The sequence below is a fragment of the Agelaius phoeniceus genome, chromosome 2 (genome assembly GCF_051311805.1).
Source record: "Agelaius phoeniceus isolate bAgePho1 chromosome 2, bAgePho1.hap1, whole genome shotgun sequence".
Lineage (NCBI taxonomy): Eukaryota > Metazoa > Chordata > Aves > Passeriformes > Icteridae > Agelaius > Agelaius phoeniceus.
In genome coordinates this window covers 20,805,201-20,821,273 of record NC_135266.1, presented here as the reverse complement: position 1 = coordinate 20,821,273, position 16,073 = coordinate 20,805,201, and the positions used below count along the sequence as shown (strand labels likewise).

General features: G+C 41.0%; 1 protein-coding gene across 4 annotated transcripts in view; it reads left to right on the top strand.

Moving 5' to 3' along the window:
* TBL1X (transducin beta like 1 X-linked) overlaps nt 1–16,073 on the top strand; it is a 195,954-nt gene that overhangs the window by 156,200 nt on the left and 23,681 nt on the right. For all 4 annotated transcript variants that reach the window (XM_054652057.2, XM_077173224.1, XM_054652051.2 and 1 more), the window contains 3 exons: nt 2,770–2,915; nt 5,700–5,949; nt 12,475–12,607. In XM_054652057.2, the coding sequence (XP_054508032.1) occupies nt 2,770–2,915; nt 5,700–5,949; nt 12,475–12,607 (529 nt within the window). The remainder of the gene's footprint in view (nt 1–2,769; nt 2,916–5,699; nt 5,950–12,474; nt 12,608–16,073) is intronic.

The window sequence follows — 16,073 nt, the reverse complement described above, 5'->3', positions numbered from 1 at the left end:
TAATGCAAGAAATCAGGAGGGAATTAGCTATCTGTTGGAGGACTGGTTGGCATATTTCTGTTGGGGTTTTTTTAACTACAATTTATTGGGTGCATTTTTTTCAAGAGGTGTGAGGAGCGCTGTGTCCAGCAGCACCTACTTAAACAGTTTTGTGCCATTGATTTTTGTTAATTGGATCTTGTCTGAAAAAATCTTAGGAAAGTTTCTCACAGCTGCTGGAAGTGTGTGAGTGAGATTGCTCCTCAGTGACAGTGTACCAGGAGTTTTGTGTTTCTTCATCTAACAGGTGCTTTGGTAATAGTGTCTCAGCCTCCAGAGAAACAATAAAATAACATGTTTCATTGCAAAAACACAATTGAGTTTTGTACTGAAAAGTTTCTTCTCTCACATGCTGTGAGGTGAGCTGTGTTGCTCTCTGGGGATCAGGACTGAACAAAGAGGTTTAGCTGTGTCTCCTGGCAAAGATGGGGCTTGAGATATGCTTTAGCAGCCAGCTAAAAAGTCTGTAAGATACAAAATGCGATAATGAGATGTAAAATGTCAAACTTGAGATTTATGTCTGCCATAGATCCACAGTCATGGTTTTCCACTTTTTTACTTTTTTCCTCCATGTTTGTTGGTTGCCATTTTTATGCCATCCACCTGTTGTTTCAATCAGAGACCATGTTACAATTTTCTGAGCTGTTGAAAACTAGCTGTTGGGTATTTTAGCAGTCACCTTTAGTGCTCTTGGACAGCAGCTCAATTTTCTCATTCTTATATAGATTTACCAATTTATCTGTCATGTATTTTTAAGTTGATTCTGTTTTAAGAAAGTTGTGTTGATTAACTCAAATACACATAAATATAAATTAAGAGGGATCTGATTCTCTAATTCTGGTTAGTTTTGTGCCATGTGTTTATAGATACACATAGAGGTTTCAGTGTTCAGTGATTAGGCCCTAGACCTCTTAGGTGAAGGCTATGTATGCTCAGTGCTTGATTTCTTCCTCATTGTGGTTCCCAGTAATGTGCTTAGATGTCCTACAAAACTAATAACCAGGGAAAAACACTGCCCTGCAGATCTTACAGTCTATTTCACAGCTGGGGGTCCAGTAGCTCATAAACTAGACCAGGACATAAAGAGCAATACAGAATAAGAAATTGGCCTAGGGATTACATAACTGATACTGCAGTTTTTCAGTGGGGGTTTTTTATCTGTCCTTTCTTAATGCCTTGTGATCCTATGGAATTCTGTTCATAGGTGGACTTGCCATTTCCTAAAAAGTGTCCAAAGCATCCCCCAAACTGGGAGAGCGCCAGGAAGGGAAATTAGGGTGGGAGGGGAGAGAGTGGAAGCTATTAGCAGGAAAAAGAGAAAAGCAGCAGCAAAATAAAACGTGTAGGGGGGGGAGAATCAGAGAAATACATACCTTGGTTTCAAATGTGGGAGGCATTCTGTTTCTCAGCTTGTTTTTGCTAGCTGTCTGTGTTAATAATTGAGCTAGCTGGGAAAAGCATCTTGAAAAGAGAGAAAGAAAGCACTACTGTCGAGCGAGCCCAAAATCACATCCCCAGCCTGCACACAATTGGACATTGCAGTGATATAGGGGAAATCCCTTAACAGACAGAACTATAAATGAAACTGGTGTTGACAAGGGGAAGAGGCACAGCTATATTTAACGGAAGTATTTTCATTTGAAAGCTGCTTTCTTTTTCTTTTTTGGGGGGGTTTGTTGTTTGTTGTTTTTTCTTGTCTAGTTGGTGGAGACGATGAGAGCTCTTCCTGTTTGAGACAGTGCATGGGTGGTTTCCCCAAGGCTTTTAATGTTAGATTAATGCTCTGGAGACAGTGTGATGATAAATGGGTTCCTACAGTTATATCTACATCCTGTTCCCCCTCCCCCCTCCCACAGCTGCCCCTCTGTGCAGTCTCTCTGCAACGCTCGCCTCCATACCCAGCAACAGTTCTGAGCAGCTTCAGACAGAATTTAAGGCAGCACTCTTTAAAATTTGTCTGCCAAAATTCTTTAATTTTCAGTGCTGTCGCCTTCATTGCCACTTACTTACGCAGACAATGACAAGAATGAAACAGGGAAGAGAAAGACTTCTGGCTGAAGTACAGGCCACCTCAGCTTGTCATCTGCTGTGTGGCAGATCCCAGTTAATTACTTTTGCTATTGCTGTTCACATACAGAAAATAGGTTTACAGGGGTGGCCTTTCTGTAGTTTCACATTTTAACGGCAGTGCTCTGCCCATCATATTGTACTGAGCAATAAATGAGCAGAGGATTTGAAATCTTTTCCCTGGTATAAGGGACTGGCTGCTCTGTGTCAGCTGCATCTGTGCCTTGATTTTATACAACTTGCATGCTGGTAGGGATTTAAGTGTGCAGCTTCAGCAAACACCCAGCACTGAAATGGAAGGGAAGATGGGATGCACTTTTTTTTTCAACAAGGGAAATGGAGATTTGAGGCACTTTTTTTAGCTGGACCTGCCCTTGTGGCGATTGCTGATGTTTAGGTGTTTTGGGGTGTTTTGTTTCGGTTAGTGCAGTTATTTTTCTCTCCATTTCTATATGGCTTCCCCTGTGTGTGGGGGAGGGAGGGGGGGATGGGCAGGCAGGGTGGCTGAGGTTGACCTCCCCAGCTCCGAGCAGCCAGCCCACACCCTTCTGCTTACACGGCAGTGTCTCTTAGATCTCAAGACAGAATTATTTTTAGACCGTGAAGGTGTATCTGACTGGTGCATTTAGATTTCATATCATGGCTTCCTTTTCCTGCTCTCAGGTTTCTCCCACTCGGCCTTTACCTTCGGTATCGAGAGCCACATCAGCCAGTCCAACATCAACGGAACACTAGTGCCACCTGCTGCACTCATCTCCATCCTCCAGAAGGGGCTCCAGTATGTGGAGGCCGAGATCAGCATCAATGAAGTAAGTGCCACTGCTGCCAGCTGCCACTGCTGCCACCGCCGCGCACTGGGACATGCCAAGCAGCACGCCCCAGCACTGCGTGAGCCACTGCCCAGCTTCTCCTCATCTGGTTGAATTTTATTCCTCATACTTTGCCCCATCCCAGCAAAGAGCCAGAAAGCTCTGAGATGGAGACGTGTTTCTGGTTTTTCAGCTGTGGCAGGGAGGTGTTCTCTGCGCTGCTTACCTGGTGTTTTGTGGTGTTTCTGCTACCCCGGCCAACAAATCCAGGGTGTACAGGTTCTTGCAGCAAACAAGAAAAAGTGCCTGCGCTTACAGCCTTGCATTTTCAAGGTCATAGCAGAATTTGGCAGGAGAAACCTTCAGCATAGGTTAAAACTTCACTCCCTGACACCTCCTAGCAGGCAGCACTGTTCACAAGCCTGATCAAAAATCCACAGAGGTCACTGGAGAGTGATTTCGGTGACTTTGGCCTAGATCATATGAGATGAGGCATCATGTACATGGTGAAACAGTTGCATGTAAATTCTCAATGTGGCTGGGTGCAGATTTTCTGTAGATATTGTATGAACAGCCACAGATTGTCTCTGTTCTTGAGCTGCCTGTGGAAACAAAGAAGGGATGTGGGAAAAGCCAGTGGTTTTGCCCTGCCAACCTTAAAGACGTGGTGCTTTGAGAAGGAATGAAGCATGACAGATAAGCAAGGGCTGCATTACAAGATTTTTATGATAGATATTTCTGATTGACAAACATCTGTAATAAATATTAATACAGAGAAGCTACTGCTTTCTCCTCTATACCTGAATGTAGCATGTGAACAGCATGGGTGAGAACAAAGGAGTATAAAATAGAGAAGAGGCTGTGTTGTTTGCAATGTATAGCTTGGAAACTCTTTTGGTTTTATTCAAACATTCTGTGTGTTTTTTCTTCTTGTGACTCAATACAATGTATAAGATTTGTATATGTGTTGTTTTGTAATTGTGGCAATAACATTTGACGTTCATTCTGAGCTGCACTTTGATGCAGTTGTAGTAACAAACCAGTGTTAGGAAGCTGTCTCAATTTGCTGCTACTTAACATTTTGCCCCATGCCTGAAATTGGAGCTACACAGTTAAAAAGTTCCAGCCTTGAAGCACTTGAATCAGATTGTAGGGTCCTGCATTACCCAGCTTCAAGACTTTCCCTAAAATGAGAGAATAATCTGAAAATATGCCTGTTGTTACCATTAAGATTTATGTTGCTCTCTCATGGTTTGAGTCAGGTTGAACAGGGCCCTGAGCAGCCTGGTCTAGGGAAGGTGTCCTTGCCCACAACAGGGATGTTGGAACTGCATGGCCTTTAAGGTCCTTTCCAACTCAACCCAAGCCATTCTCTGATCCTGTTCAAATACATACTGTTAAGTATATTGCAGCAAAGCAAAGGCCATTCATGCTACATCTGAATCCCAGGAAAGGCTGCCATAGATGCTTCCCTATGTGTTACTCTTCCATGTGTATTACTTAAGAGTGACAAGTAATCAGTGAGTCTATAAACTAGTGTGTATAAAATTATTGTTTGTGATCTATTAAAGGGCAGTCATGTAAATAGTCCAGTGAGCACATTTACAGATGAAAATGTAAGATGTCAGGATCTGTTGGCAAATATTTTGTTTCTTGTGTAGCAAGAACTTGAGTCAAGATTCAAATAAATTTTGGCAGACACATAAAAAAATGTTAAGGAGAAAGAGATTCTGGTTTCTTCTCTAATGACTGTCTCCTCCCTTTTCTTCCCCATGAGGAAACAAATATGTATTATCTTAATATTGTAATTATAAGGGGTAATGCAACAACTAGGTCAGCAGAAACATACCAGTCAGGCAAGCAGCTATTTTTCTATATTAATTGTTCTCACCTATGGAAGATTATATTGTTTATCAGCTACATTATCTATCTGTATCCTATTCTTACTTGCTCTTTCTCAAGAGCAAATCTTTCACCACCAGATCATTATTATTTCAAAGAATTGAAGGGGGTTTGCAGAAGATTGGCAAAATTGCCCTTTACAAAAACTACTACAATCTTTCCCCTATATTTAAGATAATAGGAGAGTGAAAGTGAAGAAAAACTAAGTCGGTATAGTCTGTATTAAGTCTTCAACAGCCCCTAAAAGTTTACTCAATTGGTTGTTGAAGCTGAAGTCTAATTTACAGAAATCAAAATGAAAGTCATAACTATTATTAATAATATAGTGGAATAAAAGAGAAATAATGGTAAGGCTGTCTTGTATGATCAGCTACAACTGGTGGTGCTGGGTTGAAAAACACTGCGTAAGAAACCACTGAAATTATGTATACCCCATGTTTTGCCTGAGGTTCATTATACATCATCTGCTTCCATTCCATTCCTATGCTCCTGCAAGTGTGGGAAAACAAGCAGTTTAACCAAAGTCTTTTTGCCTTTATCATGGCTTTAGCCATAACTCTGTTTTTTCAAACAGAAAACAAAGTGAAACTTTTTGTCATTGGTCAGACATATTTTTTAACACAGCTTAACTCCTTTTGCATCTATAAAGCATTTATATGGTAGAACTTCCTATAAAATTCCAACAAATGACTTTTTGACTGATCAGATTTCTGAATGGACCATGAGTGCCACCATCATGGATCTGAGAGAGAGGCAGTCCGTAGTCCTGTGGCCCTGTTGGTTAAGTCAAAGTGTAGTATTTTCACACGGACTTATTTTGTGATTCTTTGCCGCCTGAAGATCCTAACCCTGGGATTTCCCTTGTGCTCATTTTCTCTGCAGGATGGTACAGTATTTGATGGCAGGCCAATAGAGTCCCTGTCTCTGATAGACGCGGTGATGCCTGATGTCGTCCAGACCCGGCAGCAAGCGTTCCGAGAGAAGCTCGCGCAGCAGCAGGCCAGCGCCGCGGCAGCCGCGGCAGCCACGGCGGCCACAGCGGGAGCCACGACGACTGCTGTTTCCCAGCAGAACACACCAAAGAACGGAGAAGCCACTGTGAATGGAGAGGAGAATGGGGCACATGCAATAAGTAAGCCAACATGCAGCTCCCTGCAACCGCTGAGCAGTTTGTGTTTCCATAATATTCTTGTACACGGTTGCGGGGTGGGGTGCAAGGTGTGCTTTCTGCATGGTGGTAGAATTAAGGGCAATCATTCCAGGGCATGTTGATTAAAAATGATGTTTCACATCACAGGGCTGTGTTTTATCTGTCTCTAACAACCTGAAAACTTCAGATATGTTCAGAATTGCGAGTTGAAGACAAAATCAAGAGGTGGAGCTGTATGCTCTCTCCTTGGAGCAGGCTATCCAGACTTTACTATCAGCTTTCTAAATGCTTTTAGATATTGGATAAAAAGGGGGCTGTAGCCAAAGCTTGTAATTTTGGCCAGGCTAGGAGAGAGATGGGTTGAGAGGCTGGGACCTTGTCTTGGTTTGAAAGACAGGTGTCTGCCAAGGGAGTCAGGAACCTCCCTTGGAATGGAGAATATGACCCCCTTGCCTCCAAATTATTATGACTTGGAAATTAAGGGGCTTTCAGGCAAAGATATGGGAAAAGGAGTAACAGTTCTTTCTTGGTATGTATATGTATAACAAGGCAAAACAAACAACCACTCTGGCAGCAGCAGCAGACAGACCCACAGACCTGGTGACAGATTTCTCTTGGCTGTCAGGCCCTTTCCCTGTGGGTGCAGTTCCGGGAACGGCCAGCAGGGGCGCTGCTGGCTCCCGGCCGGGCAGGGCAGGGCGGGTGCGATGGCTCCCCCGCAGCTGCAGGGGGCGCTGTGGCCGAGCTCAGCCGCCTTGCTGCACGGTGATGGCAGCTCAGCCGGGAGAAGGGATGGGAAAAGGGGCCTGCTTTACAAACCCACAGGAGCAGTAGGTCCCTGTGCCTCTTTGGAGAGCAAAATGAGCTGTAGCAGGAACCTTGGAAGCAGCAAGGGTAGGAGAAGACAGCAGGAGACAGCCTCAAGTGGTGGTGAATTCTCCCCACAGTGATCACAGCCTGTTTCCCTCCAGTGCAGAGAAATGAGAGAGAGCAAGGAGCTGCACTCAGCCCCTTCCCCCAGCCCAAATCTCCTGCTATTTCTGCTGGTCCAAGGGAAACCACTCAGCTAATAGAGTAGCCAGCCACACCCTTCCCCTGCATTGTGGCAACTTCTTTTGTCTCTCTTGAGTACCTGTTGTTATTGTCCCTTAGGACATATGGGAGAAAATTCCCCGAGAGAAAGAAAACAAAAGGAGTAATCCTAACCTCCAACAGACCTACAAGGCTTATCTGTGTAATTGTTGTGTGACCAGTGCATAGCCTTGTGCAGTAGCTGTCCTGTGATTATCCATAGCCTTGGCATGGTCCTTGGCCCAGTCTGGCATGTTCCAGCTTCCATTTTTGTAGGGTGTGGCCAAGCACAGGAGCATCCCTAGCTGTACTGTCATGGTCATTATCCCAGTTTGGACTATACCAGCTATTCATTCCCAAACAGCATTGCCAAGCACATGTGCCAAGGACCATTCCCAGCAAACAGCTTGGATGCAGCCAACCTGTCTTGAAAACACAGAGCAAAATTGTTCCTCGGCCTTTTATTTAACAGCATGTGCTTATTCATAAATTCACTGCAAGTATCAATTTCAAGGTCCCACCTTCCTGAGATTTCCTTAGTCTTTGGGAACAGTCAGTTCTCAAGAGTGCTGAATTCACCTTTGTTCATGGGTGACTAAAGGACACTGCACTTATATATTAATCATCCAAAGTCAGACATTTCCAACATGGAGTGGGACCTACCTGCTTGTGTAACTAGATCCTGATGCCTGTGCTAACACTGTGGGGCAGATGGGATTACTGGTTCTGGTTTCTGTGTTTCCATTGTGTACTGGCTGGCTTCTGAAACCAGCCCTTACTCCCCAGTTGTCTTACAAGAAAACTCTAGACGAACATGCATGGCAAGTTTTGTAGGAAGTCCTAACAGCTCTTTGGCTTAGACAAGGTCAGGACTGTAGTCATGTAACAGATTTTTTTAGTTCTGCAATGTAGATACCTTTATCAGTCTCCACCTTCCCTTTGATCTGAATAAATTCCTCTGTGGGTCAGTGAGAAAAACACTTTCAAAACAGGTTTTCCTTCAGAGAATTCCAGTTAAACAGGTTAGTTTCCCCTAGTAAAACTGCAGTTATTTAAATGACATTTTTATTTGAGAAAGCAAATGTAAAAAAGATCTGAATATTTTTTAAATATTAATCTGTTCTTAGACTATGGATTGCGTATGTTTTACTTTCAACTAATTTTCTGGTTTGAAACTTCAATCATTTCATATGTGAAGGGGTACAAACTGAAATTAAAGTACTGTTAAATGTATCAATTGCTGACATTCTGTTTGTTGACACATCTTCAGCTGACATGTGAAAATTTTAGGGGAATGTCTCACTGTCTCAGGGCCAGAAAAAAACAAATTCTTAAGGTAGAAAACTGATCCATTGGTTCATCACTAAAAGAGAACCACTCAGATATATTTCCTTCTGATCCAAAGAAATATACCTACTATTGTATTAAGAAAAGGAAAGCCTTAAAGATCAGTTTATGTTTACAGCCACACTGTAAGCCTTGATGTCTCAGATCTGACACTTTCTAATATAAAAAATAATAATTCCCACAGCTATATTTAATAGAGAGATTTTCACAAACAGTTGCAGACCTTTTCTTGGAATGTTGAGAAGGACTTTTCCTAGGAGAAAGAAATAATAATGAGTAGAAAAGTCTGCTGATATGAAAGCTGTGAGAAACTTCCCCAACCTTAATTTCTACTGCTGTTGCTGTATTCCACAGACCTGGCATATATTGGCACAGGTTTAGATAATGTACTAGTCCTTAGTCATAACCTGGAAGTCACCCAAATACCAGGTTTTCAAAAAAGGTGGAATGGGTGGAGCGGGAGGAAGAGATGTCTTTGAGAAATTACCTAGTTTGCATTTATTCTGGCATGGAGTTCTCCCTGACACTCTTAAATCTTTCCAAAAAGGTTTCAAAATATTTAATAGGATAAGTTTTTGTATACAGCATTACTACTACAATATGATAGACTTAAGAAAGAGAGGAGACAGAAAACAATAACAATAGTTTGAGGTGCAGATTCAAATACTGAATACAATAAAAAAGTTGCTGCCTTTTCTTGTTGCTTCCCAAGTAATGTTCTCAGTTTTAAGTCACTTCAAATGTTACAGGAAAAAATAAAAGTCAGCATGTAGAAATGGAGCCAAACTTTGGATTGTTTTCCAACACAAATACTTTTAGTGTAATTTGTTTCATTATATTTGTGAGGATTGGCTTAGGTTTATAAAAAATAAAGCTCTGGAAAGAGGACTAAGCCCTGTTCCTTTATTAAAACCACAGCCATAAAGAACAACTTTAGTGAAAGGCGTCTTAAATATTTAAGTAAAAAAAAAAAAAAAAAAAAAGAAAAAATGTATTTCCTGAGAAAAGACAGGGTTAGCACTCACAAGATCTTAAAAATATCTATCTTTTTCCTTGGAGAAAATAGTTAGTATTACTTACCAGTGTGTTAGAATTTTTCTTTTTAGACTTAAAAAAAACCCTCCATCTTAATACTTTGGGATAATATGACTTCCAATTTCCAGTTGTTTGGCATTTTTTATACATTTGAGGAAAAGAATTATTATGTAGACTATAACCAAAGATCCCTTGGCCTTTAGAAAATGTTTTGTATTAACATTTGGACAGAGTCCTTCCCTATGTGACCTGCAGACTTAGTTTTTCACCTGAGGCTCTGCTGCAGTTAGTAGAAATGCCTTCTCTTTTAGAGAACCCCCCAGGGCAATTTTGTGCAAATAAGATCCTAACTGAAAGCTTTCTGCTTGGAAGGTACTTTAGAACAAAAGAAGCCTGTTTTTGATGGTTACTGCATCTCACTTATGTATTCATTCTCATTCCCCATGCACACATTGTAGCTGCATCCATAGGAAAGCCATATTTCCAGGTGAGACCAGGGGTCCCAAGAGCTGGTGCTGGGTAAGGAACTTGTCACTCTTGAGAGAGTGCCCATTTGTGCTCAGGGGTTTCTGCAGTTTTTTGTTGTTACCATAATCATATCAGTCATATCCTGCAAGTGTCTATGTGAATCTGATAAGAGCCTGAGGCAGTATCACAGAGGCATGAACTGTCCTGTTTGTTCAATGGGGCATTTTAAGTTCAGTGCTGAACAGTAACACTGAATATGAATGTTCCTGACTACTGATGCAAGTAGGAAGAAAACATATAAAATGTGAACAGTGGCAAATTATTTTTTGAAAGGCTTCTCATCCTTCCCTCTGTTTTCTCATAAACCACCAAAACAGTTCTATAAAAGTCATTACTGGAAGATACAATACAAAATAATTCTGCAGGTATTTTATTGCTCCCAGAGGCCAGTTGGTCTTGCATGTACTAATCCAGGTATCAGCTAATCAAGGTTTCTTTTTCACAGCATGACTATTCGTGGGGGTTTTTTCACAGCAGTTAATAGCATTCAAAGTGTGTGTCTAGGCTTTTCCATCTGGCCACATACAAACAAAAAATATTCCTGGGTATCAGATGGCTTTGTTCTGATAGCTCCTCTTGACTCTGAGACCTTGGAGTAATGCTGCTCCCCAGCTGTCATTTGGTTTTAATCGAAAGTGAAAAGCAGCCCTGCCCTTAGAGCCAGGCAGGTGACAGTAGGATCCTGTGTTGTAAGCATAGCATCTCATTTAAATTTTTCAAATCAAAGTGCTTGAAACTTCTTCTTGATTTACCCCAGCTGCCAGCTCACACTGTGAAGAGGACACAGATGAATGCATAGCCATTGTCATGCTACTGTTTTTCTCATGAAAATATGTTTTAAGTGTGGTGAATCTGTGCTGTGCTGAGCAATAGAGAATTGTGAGTTCTAGGTTTGTATCTTCTGGTGGGTTTTAATAGTGCTTCTCTCTTCAGTGCCTGACTGCTTGGAATCAAAGATCCCAGCTGCTGGTGTCAGGCTAAATCTTGAGTATTGGTATATCACAACAGTACTCAGTTTAGTAGTCATACACATAGAGAATTGCCAAGGACAATGCTTAACATAGGGACTTAGCATAGGTATGGATTTTACAAATAGGCATTTCCAGTGTTAATGCAGCAAATCTATAGGTAATGAGTGTAGCCAAAATATAGATATTTTTCATAGAAATAAGCTGTCAAACTGCTGCTAGTTGTTTCCTGATTTTAATACTTGATTCTGTGTAACTCATGCAGATTCCATTCCATCTGTGGCGTAGATGTGGCACAGACATAGTTTTAGGGTGCTAACCAAATACACAATGAGAAGTGCTATTTGTGTGACTCAGCATAAGTTAGGCTGAGCCAAACCAGGTATGTGAAAGCCCAGGTAAGGGTGGAAATCTGGAGATCTTCCTCCTGCTGGCACTTGTGCAGTGTCACAGTCTGTTTCACCAGCTGATGGGCAATAGCTTAGCAGAGCTGAAGTATCAGGACAGATGGCTGATTTTAAATGCCATAAACATGCAGCAGTAATGGAGCATAATTATTCTACTTGCAAACCTATGGATCTTCATATGTGATTGAAGAATGACTAACTGAAAGACTTAACCCAGAAGGAGAACTTGCATTTTGATCAGTCAGAGCTGATCAGCTGGCCAAAGCATTGGTTGGGTAACAGGAGGCTGCCAGCTACCTGCTCTTGGATGTGCTTTCTGCAAAATGGGCCACACTTGTGTGTAGAGTAGCATCTGGTGTCTGCTGTTTCAGTGTGTCACCTGTCCTTGGATGGTGTCTTGTTTGCAGAGAATAAATAATCTTGTAATGCTACCAGGAAGTGTAGCTAGAGCTTAATGAGGAAGAGTTATACAGAAGCAGAGGAAGTCTGAAGTAAAAATATGGTTCATGATGCAAGTTGGAATGAATTGTTGTTACTAAGAGAAATCCATCATTTTAAATTCACTTTTTCTTGCTTAAGACAATAAAGGAATTTTGTAAAAGCGATGAGGCTAAAGAACTGCAGAGTTACAGCATGCAAGTTAAGTATATCTATGACTCATTTGGTACCTTTGTATGTATTATGATATCCTTGAGGAGGTGATCATTCACCATTGCCCTGATGTGCTCCAGGAATTAAGCCCCTCCTCAGTATATTTTTTGTCTGTGAGTAGCACAGATATTACTTATAGGAGATTATGTAAGAAAATATAAATGCTTTCTGTTATTTTTTAAAATTATTTTAATAAATCTGTAAGTCATTTTTAATGAGGTCAACTCAAAATAAAAACTACACTAAACTGAGTATTTGGGGGATGAAAAGCTATGTAGACTTATACAAAATGTTTTGGAAAGCTCTGCATTTTGAAGAAATGTCATAAATTTGAATGGCTAGAGAGAAGCAAATAGAGTAATATTGTCAGTGACACAGCACAGAGTATTAATTTTGGTGTATATGCTGCTGTAAGCTTCAGGCCTTGGGAAGCTAGCATGATTTTAAAACAGACCTAACTACATCTTGTAAACGATTTATTCTGATATATCTCCTTCCAGATAATCATTCAAAGCCAATGGAAATTGACGGGGATGTTGAAATTCCTCCTAACAAAGCAACAGTCCTTCGGGGCCATGAATCAGAAGTGTTCATCTGTGCCTGGAACCCTGTCAGTGACCTGCTAGCATCTGGGTAAGACAGACAGTGACTCAAACCAGCTCCTGCAATTAGAGAAGATTTAGAGATGCAAGAACTTGCAGATGTATTTGGGATGTGAATGAGTATTCTCTGGGGTGTTTTATCAGCCTGCAGCAGTGTTGTTTTCAGCTGTACCATACCTGTATAACTGCTAAATAGTTATAAGGTGATGACAAATATGAAGAATTTGTACATTTAAGATGTAAATTCTGTCACCCTAAATACACACAAAATTTTAGAAATTTTTTTTTTATCATTCTGGATAATTTCTCAGAATATTTGGAGTTCTGGAATCTAGTGCTCTTAGTTATTGGTTCACACTGGGGTCTCAGAAAGTTGTTGGTATCCACTGGGTTTTTTCAGAAGTATGGAGATGGGGGTGCTTCAGACTGGACCTAGGTTTGTTCAGTGAGCTGAACAGTAAGCAGTGGTTTAAGGGAATGTTGTGCTTTAGTGTCATTGGAAGGGAGTCCAGTTTATCCTCTGCAGGACTGCTCTGCAATGACCACCAGGGCACCCTAAGTGGGATGATCTGGAGACTGACTTACAAAAGCACTTCTGATCCAAACAAAATCACAATTGTAAACATACCCAGGAGCTGTGTGCAGGCACTGGGGGAACCTGTGTTCATGCTTGAAGTTAAACCTTAACATGAAGACTAGATTTAAGAAATCTAAGTGGGAACATGGAGTAAAGCTGATCATAGTTTTAGGAGATAAATCAGAGTTACTTAGCAGCATTAGGATACTTTCCTCACAAGGAAGAGGAGAGTCCTTATTTTATTTCTAGCTTTGTTACAAGATTATCAGAATAGTCTTCTTACTTACTTCACTTAGTACATGAAAACAAGGAATTACATATAAATAGAAAAGAAAAATAAAACAAATTCCATGTTGGCTGAATAGCAAAGATCAAGAGAGTGAAGATAGAAATTTCAAAAAATTTCAGACAAGAAACTGGGATTTTGGGAACCAGAATCCTGCTGAGTATGCTTTTTTTTTTTTTTTTGGAATATCTAGGTCTGATAGTACTTTTATCATCTGTAGTACTAATATCTTCATTTATCAATTTTAAGCATGTCAGTGCTTGCCACAGTGGACTGCTTCTCTAGGATCCATGGTGCACAGTCCTAGTGTGCATAATTTAAATGGTGGAGCATTTCATAAACCAGAGTATGTGCTGCAGTGTGTGTTTAACTTTGCCTCAGGGTGCTAAGCATTGGTGGATGGATCCCTGGATTGTGATATCTTACAGGTACACCTGGAGGATGATGATCAGAACTATTAGTCAGATACCTGAGCCAGAGGAATACTCTCTCACTATCCATTCCATTAAGCTTTACCCTTCAGTGTAATAGGTTTTTGATAATGAACTTTCCTAGTGACCATGGAGGCACATAAATACACATGTGGTTACAAAGTACAGTCATGTGCTTTAGTCAGACTAATAGCAGTGCAATGACAATGCAAATAATTTAGATCCATGTGCATCTTGGTCAGATTTTAGCCTGCTTGTAAGAAACGAGGTAGGGATGCAGCTGGAATTGGGGTAACGCAGCAGCCAGTGCCTGGTGAAGCTTAGTGACTGAAATGGCAGAGAATGCACAGAAGAAAGTGAAACTGAAGGAAGAGAGCTGAGTGAGTGATTATGCCACTGCACAAAGAAGCCTTTGTCTGGTATAATAACAGTACAAGCTTTTATCTACAGGTAAACTCCATGTTACAGCACCAGTTAAACAAGGGAGAGAAATTCCCTGAGATCCACAGTATTCTGCAGCTCTGTTTGCCCTTTACAAAGTAATGATTAAAAAAAGAACACTGCAGTTAGTCTGATGTGTGAGTGTCAGATTGTTAGATTCTGTAACAGCCATATTGTGCTGCCCAGTCAATACTTGTTTCCCATCTGCTTGATTGTACCCATCTTAAAAAAATACACTTCAAAACCTAGCTATTAAATACAGGAAATAATAACATATTTGTTTTGTTTATAAAGTGACTAATTCAATCTCAGTTAATGACAAAGTATTTTCCTGAAGCCTTGTTACACAGGCAATAGATTTTTCTAACTAGCAGCAGCAGTTTAGACAGCAACCTGATGTAATCCTCAACTAAAAGAATAATGCAGGTTCAGAACCTAATCTGAAGCAAGCTGTTTAGAAGAAATGTAGAATGAATTACCCAAAACTAGAGCACTGATTTCCAGACTTAGTGACTATCCCACTGAGAGAAAGCGATTTTGATATTTAATGTCATATCTACTCAGTTGCTGTTTTCCTAGAGTGTGAAGACTAGCACAGTAATATATACTCTCCAGGGTTTGCAAACAGCTATTTCAAAATAAAACAGAGACAGGAATTTCTCTGATCAAATAGCTAGAAAAATATATTCTGCAGCTGCTCTTCCCCCTCCACCACACACATAACCCTTAAAGCTGAGGATGGGGGAGACTAGAAATACCAGTAAAGGCTATCAAAGGCATGACTGTCACCAGATGCCTATGAAAAGAATGCTTAGATGTTATGAACAGAAGCATTATAATAATAGAGTGAAGTGTGTGCACACAGCCATGGGAGATGATTAACTGCACTTTATGAAGGAAGTCAACATTCCAAAGCAAAAAATTGCATAGAGTGTTTTGGACAGGTGAAAAAATACCAAAAAGTAGGTGCTTGGTTAAATTTCAAGATTTGGCCATTCCCAGCCATAAACCCAAAGACTGATACCTTCCACTGGTTATCTTTCAATATCTAAGTTTTAATTTCACGACACATTTAAATTGTTCAGGTTCTGTGTAGTGCAGAAATCCATTAGAGCTGCATCCACATTAGTAAGCTAACTAATGGGAATATTTCTGGGCACTGAGGCCAGCTGGCACAGAATGGCTGCTGTCTGTGCTAGCAAACTGCCCTAGCTGCCAAACAAACTGCACACTGGGAATCATCTCTGGACATTGTAACCACCAAGCCATGCCCAGGAGTTATTCAGGGAGAACATCAGAGACCTAAGCAAGAGTGCTAATTAAAACAAGCCAAAATCTGGCCAGGGAATAACCTGTCAGTTTGCTTGCACAGGTCACCATGGTCCAGTGAGACAGAGTGTTCTGAACATGCTTGAATTTCCCAGAGTGGAAGTGGATGGACTGTGAATGTCAAGGCTGCTAGAGCCTTGAACTCCAAAACCTTTTTCAGTTCAACTTAGGATGTTTTTGTCCTTGTGTTCCATTGCTGCTTCCAAGAGTGTGCTCTGTTCTGTGACATCCAGCCATGCCCTTCAAGTAATTCACACAGCCATGAAGCAGAGGGACCTGGCCTCAGTCCCAAAACAAACAGTAGGTTTCTTTGCTTACCAGCTAATCTATGGCAGCCTCTCTCACACAGAGAGGCTGTGACTTGTCTCTTCCAAACCACTCTGTGCACCTTTTGCTCTCCCTAGTCAGCAGAGTAATTATCCATAAAAGCTGC